Source organism: Protopterus annectens, chromosome 1.part1 (genome assembly GCF_019279795.1).
Source record: "Protopterus annectens isolate FY-2018-M chromosome 1.part1, PAN1.0, whole genome shotgun sequence".
In the NCBI taxonomy this organism is placed as follows: domain Eukaryota; kingdom Metazoa; phylum Chordata; order Ceratodontiformes; family Protopteridae; genus Protopterus; species Protopterus annectens.
In genome coordinates, this window is record NC_056726.1 from 219,247,847 (window position 1) to 219,261,604 (window position 13,758).

The following is a 13,758-nucleotide window of genomic DNA, read 5'->3' on the forward strand; positions in this document are numbered from 1 at the left end:
CATCTAAGGCCAGGGAAGTCATTGTTCTACTGTATTCGGCATTCATCAGAACTATCATTGAGTACAATGCCCCTTTTGGTATGCACCTAACCAGGCATATCCAACAATTGGAACATCCACGGAGGTTCCTCACTAAAAGAATACAGAACATAAGTAACATGTCCTGTGCAGACTGCCTCAAGACCCTATACCTGTATTTCATCACCTTCAAGCTGTTGAGGGGGGATGTATGCCTGGCATACAAGGCATTGCCAGACCGCACTTTGATGGCCCTCCTGCATATCAGTAAAACAATGAACACCAGAGTTATACATTTTAAAGACTTAAACCTTTTGTTTGATATAAATAGGACCAGCTGCAGAGACAGATATGTATTCAGAGACAACCCCTTCTCTGGTACTGGCTCACCATTCATGTGATGCAGAGTTCCTCCCTAATCCAATTCAAGAGTAACTTGGACACTTGGATGGGGAACAAGAAGTTCTTCCATGGTTGAGCACCTATGTCTCTAATGGACACTGGCAGTCTATAAATGGTTCATCTCCCAAGCCCCTGCTTATATTTATCAAGGGAACATGTCAGAGATTTGGGATGCATGTCAAGACTTAAAAAGGATCTTGTGGTCATTAATCTAGTAAACAGCCATGAGCCTACAAACATATCAAAATGAGCAGCAGAAGTTTCTTGATGCCCAGGTCAAATTTCCCTAGTAGTAGTATGAATACTGCCTCAGACTACTAGCCTAGTGGGACTCACCTAGTCAAAAAAGGATAAATAAATAAATAAATTAACATAGCAGTCACCAAGATTTCTGAAACCACATCTGTTTTCCTTGAAAGAATCAAATTCCAGTGCTGTCCTAAAATTCTTATAACCATTACATTCTACTGCTGATGTTCATCATGCATACAGCTGCAGTAATCACATATGGGTTCTCTGCCGTCAGGCGGTCCCTTGGTACTGCAGCTGTATTAGCACTCGAACATCTACATTTATGGTAGGTACAAAACTGTACTTTTCATCCTTCTTTGTTATAGTAGAACTGGCATCGTGTCTAGAGAATCAGCATGTTTCCTTCTCTTTTGACATCTGGACAGTGACTTCTTTTTACTATGAGAACAGACGTGCAAATAAACATGAATAGATCAGAAAAAATAAACACAAAAAAGTATATGTTCTGATTCATGCACATAAGCATGCTTCATAGACATTACTGTAGCCTAGCATTATCCATGGTTTCACGTTTCTCCACCATTAAGAACCTCAAGTGAGTCTCCTGGAAGCATCCCTCAAGAAATAAAGTTTGAGCCAGGGTTACAGTTTTTTTGGTACATTATCCTATACCATTTCTAGATAAGCCATGTGCAGTGCTATTAGAACCACAGCAGTTTTATTGGATTTTCATTGCTAAACTAAACTCCATCTATGAAGCATTCCATTTTGTTCAGTTACTCTATTAGTTATTTTAAAGGGTTATATTCGTTAGCCACAGTGAAAATTCTACTGAAATTTCTATCATACAAGTACAGTAGCAGCTTATTCCATATATCTGCATAAGACACCCTCTGGATTAAAATTTAAGGCTCAAATATAATATAGGGTGCTCTTCTCAGGTTGTTGTTGTGTCTTTCGGCTTTTCCCGGTTAGGGGTCGCCACAGCAGAACTCCGGTCCGCTAATAATTGGTAGTTGATTTTTACGTGCCGAGTTACCAGCCCTGATGCACAACCTTCAACGAAGGTACACCCATTCATGCATGTCTCCACGCAGAAGACGCTCTAGCTGAGAATCGAACCGGACAGTGTCTTACTGTGAGGTGACAATGCTACCGCAGCACCACCACCATGGATTAGGGTGCTCTTCTCAGGTAACCTGGCTAAATAAATCCCCCCACCCCATATTTACAGGCATCTACTTGTACAATGAGTTCTTGACTGTAATCAAGACTGACTAATTCAGGGGGTCTAGTACCTCCTTGTGCTTTTGAAGTGCCTGTTCATATGCTGGTATACACACAACCTTATCTTGGCTATTTTTCCTTGTAAGGTCTGTAAGGAGTTAGATATTGTACTATACTGGGGAACAAATTTCCTATAATACCTGCTATCTCAGTGTATGCCTGTATCTGTTTCTTGGTCATAGAGGTGGGCAATGCTTGAATAGTTTTAGCCTTGTCAAGATCTGGTCTAATCTTTTTACCATCCACTCTGTGACTCAGGCGAGATACCTATGCCATACCTGCCTGACACTTGTTATCCTTGGTAGTCAGCCCTATCCTTTTTAATCTGTCCTGCACTTCTTGCTGTGCTGTATATGTTCTGCCCAAGGTTTCCAGTAGATGGTAAAATTATTGAGGTAATCAAGGGCATACTCTCCTGCTGTTTCTAGGATGTGATGTACCAGCTTCTGTAAGGCTGCTGGGGCATTCTTCATACCAAATGGCATTTTTTTAAACTCAGACAATTCAGCTGGGATTGCAGATGATGACCCCTCTCTGGCTGCAGGTGTCAGCTGTATCTGCCAATAAATCTTGGTTAGTTTCATAGTAGTTAGATACTCAGCCCCACCGAGATGCTTTAGGGCTCCATCTGTCCTGGGCATGGAGTAAACATCAGACTCTGTTTGGCTGTTCAGTTTCCTGCAACCCACATAGAACTAGGTTCTGCCATCTTATAATGGCGCCAACACCAATGATGAGGCTCGGGGACTGTTAGATTGCTGGATTACACCCAGTTCCAATGTGTCCTTCAGTTCCTCCTTCAGTTTTGCCTAACTTGTAAAGGCACTCTATAGAAATATTGTTTGATCAGTCACATCCACACTTTTTCTACATTGTGTTCCACCAGGTAGGTATATTCTAGTCTACCAGTAAACATTTTCCCAAATTCCTGCAATACTGCTTGAATTTCCTGAGCCTGGTGAGGAGAGATTTATTTGGAGAGGGCCACTCCATCTACTGAGGTAGCAGGTCCAGATCCCCTTCTGATTGCTCCTTCAACTCCATGCTGATATTAAGAACCAGGGCTCCTCTGTGATGATAAGGTTTTATAATGTTAACATGGTAGAGTTTGTGCTTTAACCTCCTGCCTGGGAACTGTATCATGTTACTGACATGACTCAGATTTTTCAACAGGTGAAAGGGCCCTCCCAGGCTTCTAAAAAGAAAAAGTACTATTGCCTATTTCCCTACAGAATAACCAATAACTCTAGCTGTCCTGCTGTAGTAGACTTTTGCTTCTTTTGTGCCAGAGCAAGGTGCACCAGAGTTATTCTCATGAGCTTCTTAAGCCTAGTTTTGATATGTGGACATATTTTTACAAATTATTTTATATATATATATATATATATATATATATATATATATATATATATATATATATACACACACACACACACACACACACATATATATATATATATATATATATATATATATATATATATATATATACATATGTTAGCTTCATCATCTTCTTGTAGGCTTATGCAATATTCATAGAAAAGGAAGATGTTCCTGCACAGAATGGATATGTACAGAATGGGTATGGTCCACAAGCTACAGGGAGTTGGGTCTACTCACAAAGTGCTTTAGGATGATAACTCTGCTAGCACTGCTGTCTCAATCTTGACTACCTATCAGGGCAACCCACAGGGTGCCATTTCTCTGAATTTGCCTCAGACTGGGGAACCATCACTGTGGACTTGTACAGTTTGGATGCAGTCACAGATATCTTAAAGCATTTAAGCCTTTCCCAGAAAGATCTCCAAATAGGGACCAGACATTATCTGCTGAAAACTAACACAGTCTCTACTGTGCAAAATACTCCAGAACCTATTCATCCTGTGTACAAAATCAAAAACTTTGTACCAGCGCTGATGGTATGAGTTTGTGCTAAACTGGAAATTTGTGAGATCGACAAGCATATTCAGTATACCAGGTTCCAGATGGTGGCTATCCAAGTAGACATGCCAGTGTTGTCTCAGGGAGGTGGACTGTATCACTGCACATGATGGACGAGGATTCCTCAGTTGACTGTCAGTGGGTTTCATTATATTTGTTCTCCACTCTGCAGCTAGTGTATTACCAAGGTGCTGGCTACTGCGGTAGACATATTTCAAGATAATGTGTATTTCACTACCTGTCAAGCTGTGATGCTGTTATCAAATGATGCTCTGACAGGTGCCGTTATTTTCTTCCTTATGTAGTTTTAAGCCTTAAGGTGAGCAGAAACTGGAAACAGTTCTCTCAGATTTCAACCTGGAGGATTGTCTTTGTTCAGGCTGAGTTGGATATTCTTTAGTCATTTCAACTCCAGTTGTTTTCAAACATAAAGACTGGGCTCATAAGGATGTAGCCTTATTAACTTTGGTGAAGTCACAGCTGTGGTCCAGATTTGTACCCTTATGTGCCTCAAGACAGCCACAGTCATCACACATTTGTTCATAAGCATGAGGAGAAAGATGCTGTAGGGGACAGTAAGATGCTAGTGTTGACTTTCTTCTGATGTTAGAGTTCTGTCAGTAGGCTCTAGTGTCAGAGCTGTGACTAGGGCAGGACAAATGGGGGTGGCTGCCCTGACACAAGCTGTTAGGTATCATGATGGTCAGGTGCCGATGATGCAGGAATGCAGTACTAACATTACAAATGAATGGTGATACTGCAGTCATGTCTGAAGCGCCAGTATGTGGTGATAAATGTAGGAAGTTGTTTGCTACATTTATAGCAAGCAGATTGCTACAGTTATAGGAGCAAAGAATAGCCTTTTTATTTGGTATTTTGCTCTGAGAAAACCTTTTCTTGCTCTTTAACTTTTGAGGCCATTATGGGGCATTGCACAAGGAACTGGATGAGCTAGCTATAGTTATGTCTATGGTGACAAAGTTGAGGATAATGGAATCTTACCTTGTCATGGCATTCTGGGAGTGGAACACTCAAGATCCAGACCTGCTCGTCACACAGGAGAATACTGTTCTCCTTCCTTTTTGCTTGGTTCAGCATGTGAAGGGAGAGTTAATATCGACCATAGTCTCCATGCCTTAGAAGGGAAGAATCATGTAGACGTCTTCCTTTTCTTCTGATTCTTTAAAGAAAGACTAAAACTTGCCCTTGTTCTGTGAGCAATGAAATCAGTAAAATTGTAGACACTCAGGTTTTTGAGAGAACAGAAGATTATAACAGAAAGGAAATTTTCAGCTGAGTAGAAATGTACCCCATTTCAGGCATGACTACTCATTTAGAACCTTTTTCTCCCCTCAAACTGAATCTTCTGGTGTGGGTTTGTGTGGAGAATGAAGCTGTTAGTGAGCATTCCACTCTGCCAGATAGTCTTTGATGATTGAAATATTTTTTGTTTTTATTTGGATGAAGAGGTATACTGTAGAAACCCAGTCATTTAACTGACTGACTGATCGCTAGTTCTGATTTATTTGAGGCACTCCTTGAGTTGGGTCTTATTTATTCCAACTTCAGTTATAAGAGAATGGAACATAATTGCAAGCAATGAAAACACTTATTGAGCATTTGTCATAATTTGCATAACAAAAACATTTACTTTTGCACCCCCATGTGAGAAATAAGTTCCACTGTGAACTTATATTTACTAAGTCCATAGTCATTCAGCACAGAAGATGGAAGAAACTCCCAACCAACACATACTTGTCTTGGGCAGTGACTATTTTCTCTCTAATAGGAGTAAGCAACTGATTTTGAAGGAAACAATGAGTAAGGAAGCATGTCTACCATTATTTCATGGTGACATTGTATGTTTGTAGTGCCTCTACTTGTATTCTACTATGAATGTAAGAACTGGGTACCAATACTACTTCATTAAGCATCTTATGTTTTAAGTTTTATTAGTTTGTAATTGAATCCATACACTTAGCAGTTAAATAAATTACTAAATTAAAAAATTAAAAACAAAAAAGTAAACAATAATAAATCAATGTAACTTAGTACTGAGTAGTTTAGTTTTCCAGCTTTAAGGGTAGTGAGCACTTTCATTAGGGAAGTACAAAACACAAAAATGTAAAAATAATTATACTGGGGTGACTACTCTTAATATGTGCACAAAGATTATCAAAATAGACCATTGATAAAACGTCTTATGTAAGATCAGTGTCAAAGTCATAGATCAGTTTACATTCTTGTTAAAAAAAAACAGAAAAACAGGATTAAATCTGATATTGCTTGTTTAAACAATAGTTTATTAAGTTAAAACAAGAAATGAGTGCTTCTGTCCTTTTTGTCTGACCTTTTTCCGACTCTTGCCTCCCAGAGAAGCTTAACTCATTAATGCCTAGCCTGGATGGTGTTTCACAGATTTCCTGCATGAACAACTTTTGCCTAAACTAAAATTCCAAAAAAAATAATTTTTAATCATTCATGTAAACAAATGTATTTATCTCAAAAGTGATAAAATTTACAAAAAAGTTAAAATACAAAAGTTATTCAGTACGTAATCCTCATCACAGTGGTGATATTAATATGTCAACCAAACATAATGGCAAATTTAATTGAGCAAGTTATTATACAATATATAGATTATTATTATAATTTATAAAAAGCTATTAATAGTAGATACACTCCAACTATCATCATGACTTTTGCTCATGCAGATGTGATCTTCAGTTTGGTGCAAAGCAGCTTTGTAGATGTCACTCCATTATTGAGATATTTTCATAATTGTGATTTATATGCATATATGTGCACTTATTTAAACTAGTAAATGTAAATATCTCCAAAGCCGTGCTGTTAGACACCATCTATCACTGCAAAGTATTTCCAGGATTGTGTATGATTTCATTTGATACCATGGAGTGCTATATAAACACCTTCTGATTCCATATTATTAACATAATTATTAACGTATATAATATATTCAAAACATTTCTTGAAAATAGTCCACATTTTCTGTACCACTGAGCACCACATTTGTCTAAGAAAGCATTCCTGTGGGCATGTGAAATCCTGCTCTGCAGTCTGTCCAGGTGAACAATGCCTAAAACATTTAAAGAAATGTGACATGTATGCGTATTTCCGTATCACATCAGTGAGTAAGTATAAATATCTGCAAAGTGGTAGTAGTCAGAGAGCATGTATCAGTGGCAACTTTTAAAGCACTATGCAGGCTTTCATTTGACACTATGAAGGAACATATATGTTATATCTGGATCAAGTTATAGCAATATGGCACATATTCATAATTTGTCCTAAAAAACAAATTACACTTTCTTGATAACTGAACACTGTATTTGTGTCAGCCGACATTCTAGACGTGTAGTGTCCTGTGACATGCTTTTCCATCATTGTACCCTATATAAACTGCTTGATGTATTTACGTAAAATATGCAAATATGTAGAAGTCTTTTGTGTATTGCTAAACAAGCATAGTATCTGCAGCTTGCTAACTTCAGCCTTACAAACAATCCACCCAGTTCTTTACATACATGGGCAGGTGCCCTCAAACATAGCAGCCAAATGAATATTACAGTAGAGACATCATCTTTGTGTTCATTTTACGACTGCTTTCAGTTCAGCACAGAAGGCCATGGGGCATATGAGTTCTGAAATAAGTAAAATAATGTCATATTTTCTGGACTATGTTAAAAAAACAGCACTGAACACAATAATACAGTGATCCACTTGAACATCATGAAGTGGTTTATGGTATATACTACCATGAGAAATATCTACCATATAAACAGGTAAGGAAAAGTAGGGCTGAGAAAAAAAGTTTTTTTCCTTTTAAAATTCAAATATTAATATTTTTGATTGAACCATTGTATAGATTCACAGTCACACTACTCATCAACTTCATTTGTACATCTGTAAGTTAAAAAGATGTAAAGAAATGGATAGTAGAAAAAAAGAGTGCATATATGCCTGGGAGGTATGATAGGCACATTATGTTTGGTGGTGATTTCAGTGCTGTTCCAAGAATTGTTCTAGTCATGCCATAGGCATGCATAAATTAATTGTCACTGTTTTGAGTTTTCTCAACAGTTTTGCACTGTAAAAGACTTGTGAAGTCAGGCTTAACAGGCATGTTAGTGTCATATCATTTTGTAATTTAAAAGGCCTTTCTTGTGAGTGTCTGGTTAGCTCATTGTATCTGGATGGCCTCATTGACAAATATCTGTGAAAGTATTTTCCTGTAAACTGGCCAAGTACATGCATTTATATTCTTTGTTCTTGTGCACTGTTGCTTTCTTAATGCAAGAGAGTCAAGTGGAGAAGGCAAGAGTATGAGCATGGCCACTTAATCAATATATGACATCAAAATGTGTATGGCAGCAGGAAGTACACATACCCCCGAGGTACAGCAGCAATGTAAACTTCAGACCTGCACCAAGGTAGAACATCAGAAGAAGCGTGATGAGTACGCATCTAAACATAAGCGTCTAATATAATCAACTTCATTTATTTTTACTTGCTAGATGATTCAATCACAGTTTTTCAAGAGCTTAAAGACCTGTTAAAGAAAAATGCCACAGTTGAGTCATTCATTGAATGGTTGGATACTGTTGTTGAGCAAAGAGTCATTAAGGTAAGAGATTTGTTTTTGTACTTACCATGAACAGCGACTGAAATGTAATGCCATAGTTCTGCTAAATGAGTGACTTTCATTTTGTAAAAGAAAACATTGATTTTATTTTTATTTTCTCCATTAGAATGTTGTGAAGGAAATGTATAGTTTTGCTCCTTTGTGATGTTTTGTGAGTATGCTCTATTAGTGAGATACTAAAATGATGAACAGGTAATATAAGTACTTTTGTAATGTCAGCTAAGTACCAAAGCTTTCATTTTTGAATTTAGCCTGACATCTATCAAGTTGTATATAATTTAATGGGGTTATAATTCACACATACAGATTTGTTAATGAGGTTAATTGTTTCACATGACAGTATTACACACATTTGCCCTGGTATGTATTCAGAATAATTTTGCTTGAGTTCTTCTGGATATCAGGTTTCCTATGTAATAGTCGAGCTTGTATTTGACAGTGATTTGTGTCATCAGTAGTGTAGGACTGACAAGCTTTTTCTCAGAAGAGTTAATTGCTGATACACCAGGGTGGTGGTGCTGCGGTAGCGTTGTCGCCTCACAGTAAGACGCTGTCCGGTTCGATTCACAGCTAGAGCGTCTTCTGCGTGGAGACATGCGTGAATGGGCATACCTTCATTGAAGGTTATGCATCAGGGCTGGTAACTCTGCACATAAAAATCAACTACGAATCATTAGCAGACTGGAGTTCCGCTGTGGCGACCCCTATCCAGGAAAAGCCGAAAGACACAAACAAACCAAGGATTTCCCCCAATTGTATGACCTTAATGTTGCTAAATAACAGTCGGGTGGTCCAGCACTTCACATTAGTGAGTACAGGGTAGCTTATACCATGCAAAAGATGCCTTTTTAGTACACATTTTTTTTACTCGCAAGAATGTGAGGCAATCACATATGAGTTGCAAATGCAAGGAGACCTCATATAATATGTACATTTTTTTCTGAAACAATATGTGAAATATTGAGATAAAGTTGTATAACACTATTTCCTCCCACCCCCAGTACCTCTAAATTTATAGTACTATAGCCACTCCCCCACTTTCTATAGCCATTCCCCCACTTTCTATAGCCACTCCCCCACTTTCTAGATCCTATCTGCTTTCATCTGGGATAATTCCACCCACCCCCATTCTACTACCTACATTTTAATAGCACCTATTAGCTTTCATCTGGCATTCTCCCATCCCCCTTCCAGTACCTTTACCTCACCACTCTATCTTCTGGTGTTGCATCACCAGGTAAAACAGTTCCTTAACTCACTAGCTGAATCACAGATAATGATATACTCCTCTTTACTACCCCTCTTGTTCACACCATACCTCCTTACCTTGTATGAAAACCAGTTTCTCACGGGATTTCAGGTCCAAAAAGGCCATACTATCACCCCAGCTGTAAATCCTTCCACCTTCAACCATACTTACAGTACCAGATCCTATCCAACATCTTGTTCAGTCTATCAACATCTCAACCCCAGGCATATTAGCACTAGATCCAAACACTACCACAAACTAATAAACAAATTCCAGAAGTTCATCACCAAGTATAGACTCAACCTAATACTTGGTGGTGATATTCACCCCAACCCTGGCCCACTCACTTCAGAAACACATACCCCCTCTACTTGCAATCTAAGCTACAATCCTACAATTAATAGGCCAACTAACTCTCTCCTAGTCTGTCATCTCAATATTAGAAGCATTAATAACAAGGTACATGAATTGCATGCACTTCTGGATGTCCACTCCCCTGAGATTCTCTGTTTATCTGAAACCTGGTTAGAACCTAACACTAAAGACAATGAAGTGTTACCACCTGGGTACAACATACACAGGCTGGATCGTGCTTCGAGGAAGGGGGGTGGGGTAGCTGTACTCTATAAATCTGAGTTGAATGTCACCATAGATGTAATACAACCTCCTCAGATTAATAACTCAGAGATTCTTGCCACCAAATTGCGACTTAATAAAAATAAATGCATTCATATCATCTGTATGTACATTCCCCCAGGTAACAATATATCTACATTTGAAGATATCCTGCACTGGCTATCATGTCACTACCCCCAAGAAACCCTACTACTTGGAGACTTTAACATAGACTGGGGCACCTGTTCCTCAGAATCCCCAATCACCCATATTAACCTGCATGCATTTACACAAATCATATCCACCCCTACCAGGATAGGTAAACCCAACCAAAAAGAAAGTATACTTGACTGGGTACTCATAAACAGTCACCCCCAACTGTACACCTCTGGTACCCTCCTTAATGGCCTAAGTGATCACCTTCCCACATATGTAATTAAGCACAAAACCATTAATTCCCAACAACCCTTACTCAGAAAGGTTAGAAACAATAAAAACTTTGACCCTGCCAAATTCCAACAAGAACTAAACTCATGTAATTGCTCTATTCTAAAACACCTCCCCTTAGAGGAAGCAGTAGCATACTTTAACAACAAATTCCTTGAGATCCTTGATTTGCATGCACCTGTTCGTTCAAAGAGAACCAAGGCAAAAACTGCACCATGGCTTTCTATAGAATCTAAACTCAAAATTACCCTTAGAAACAAAGCATGGGCTTTATGACATTCTTCTAAAGACCCTCAAGATCACATTAAATACAGGCAATCCAGGAACAAAACCAAAAAATCAATTTTACAAGACAAAAAACAATACTACTGTAATTTACAGACAGTAAATCAAAATAACCCTCAGAAGTTTTGGGCAGGTTTAAATAATCTACTACATCCTGGACAAACTTCAACCCTAATCCCTGCTACTACTATTGATAAAACCCCTGAAGATGTTTCTGATAGTTTTAACCAATTCTTTACTGAGACAATTCAAGCCCTAGCTAGTCAACTACCTCCTAGCTCCCTGGTCCTGAAAGTAGCACCCTAGAAACCTACTCGCGTTCAGCTTCCAACCAGTCGCCACTTCACTTATCCGTACCTTGATCAAAAAATTAAAACCCACTACACTTTCTGCTGATCAACTCCCTGCCGAGTACCTACAAAAATCAGCTGATGCTATTGCTTACCCCATCTCAATACTAATCAATCGAACCATAGTAGAAGCTAAAATTCCCACCATCTGGAAAATATCCTATGTAATCCCACTTCACAAAGGAGGCAGCTCTACTGAATTCTCCAGTTATAGGCCAATAGCTATACTCTCTCCACTTGCAAAGATTATGGAAAAATGTATTCATAGACAACCCATGCACCACCTAATCCAGAATTGCCTTATGGCAGACACTCAGCATGGCTTCCGTCCTCATCACAGCACTACTTCAGACCTCCTAGCCTTTACTAACACTATAATCCATAATCACAACAATAATTATATATCCTCAGCCCTCTTTTTGGATCTTTCCAAGGCATTCGATATGGTTGATCACCAACTTTTAATCCACACCCTGCAAACATTCTGTCTAGATACTGGAGCCCTCCAGTGGTTTCAATCCTACCTGAATGGTTGACAGCAGGCTGTCCTCTGGCAGAACAAACTCTCTAACCTTCTACCTAACACCCTTGGAGTACCACAAGGCTCTATACTAGGGCCCTTGCTGTTCTCCATCTTCATTAACGACCTTTATACTGTCATCCCAAAAGTCAGCTGTATCCAATATGCTGATGACTCTACTCTGATTTGCTCAGCCACATCTCCAGTAGAGTTATGGTCAGCTACCCAGACCACCTTTAATACAGTAGAAAACTGGCTTTCTGAACATTGTCTGATCCTAAATCCCAAAAAAAACTAAAATGCTGTTATTTTCGCCAACACGTAGGTCTACCGCTTTCACCTTTACCATAAAATCAAATGATGGCACAATAATCTCCCCTGATCCATCTACAAAACTATTAGGTGTCATCATAGACAATAATCTAAAATTTGACCTATATGTTAACCAAACTATCAAAACCATCAATAAAAAACTAGGGTCACTTTACAGAATAAAAGCCTTCCTAACCCCTCCAGCTAAAATTGCCATAGCTCGCTCTCACCTTCTTTCAACCCTTCTGTATGCATCCCCTCTACTCTCGAATTTAAACAAGACTGTCCTTAGCAAACTCTCAATTTGCTACAACCATATCACCAGGTCTGCCACTGGGCTGCCTTTTAGGACACATCATTGCATCAATCTAAATCAGCTTGGGTGTCTTGAACTACCCAGCCTAATCCAGTATAACCAACTGATTATGGCCTATAAAATCCTCTATAATCCAGACAACACTCCTGCACTTAAAAATATTATCACCCCCTATAACAATCCTAGACTGCTTCGATCCTCTAGCAAACTACTAATTCAGACTAGCAAAATTAATAACACAGCCGGTGATTCTCTCTTTGCAAACTCTGTAAGTAGATCCTGGAACTCTCTTCCAGCTGATATTACCTTACTTTCCACCTTCGGTCAATTTAAAACTAGACTCAGACAACATTTGTCACTTAACTGGCTATGTCAATGTATCAAGCCTGGCTAACTCTCTCTAGAATGTGTAAAAATCTGTTAACCAGTTTACTGTGTAATTTAATTTAATCCTGACTTGTGCTCAGGATTAACCGTAACCTGTGGAACTTGTTTAACTTGCTTACTTATGTAATCTCTGTAAATAGTCTGTTTGTAATATGTAATGCTGGTATTATGTAATGCTGTATCTGCTTACCCTTGGAGCTTTTCTGCCCGGGCCTCCGCTGAAAATGGACAAGTCGGACTATCCCAGTCAACAAATGTAAAATAAAAATAAAAATAAAATAGTTATGGGTTGAGCAGATTATTTGTCAAGATGAGTATTTCCTAACAAAGTACATAAGTCAGCAGTAACATTTTATGGAATAATTTCATGTTATTTTAAGTTGCTGGAACACATGTTGATGTGCTATATTATTAGTTCTTGCTTCAATAATGTTTTCAAAACTCATTAATCTATTTCTCACTACCTGTTTTACACTATTTGAGGTTGCTGGGAGTTGAACAATCTATAATATATAAAAATATAACTGTGGGCTTTTGCTCCCAATAGTAAATATACATAACTCATAATACCCAAATGGTGAAAAAGCGTACCGGTTTCAAAATATCGCTTTCATCAGTGCTATCTAGCATAACATATTACAAACAATTTATAGACCATGACATCCAATTAGTGCACCACATAAATAACCAATCACAATTGTTCATTAAGTCCTG

General features: G+C 38.4%; 1 protein-coding gene across 1 annotated transcript in view; it reads left to right on the top strand.

The window, feature by feature from the left end:
- The window catches only part of RFX6 (regulatory factor X6), a 707,859-nt gene that overhangs the window by 489,489 nt on the left and 204,612 nt on the right, over positions 1 to 13,758 (top strand). Inside the window, exon 6 of the mRNA XM_044074222.1 lies at positions 8,436 to 8,545. Coding sequence (XP_043930157.1) covers positions 8,436 to 8,545 — 110 coding nt within the window. The remainder of the gene's footprint in view (positions 1 to 8,435; positions 8,546 to 13,758) is intronic.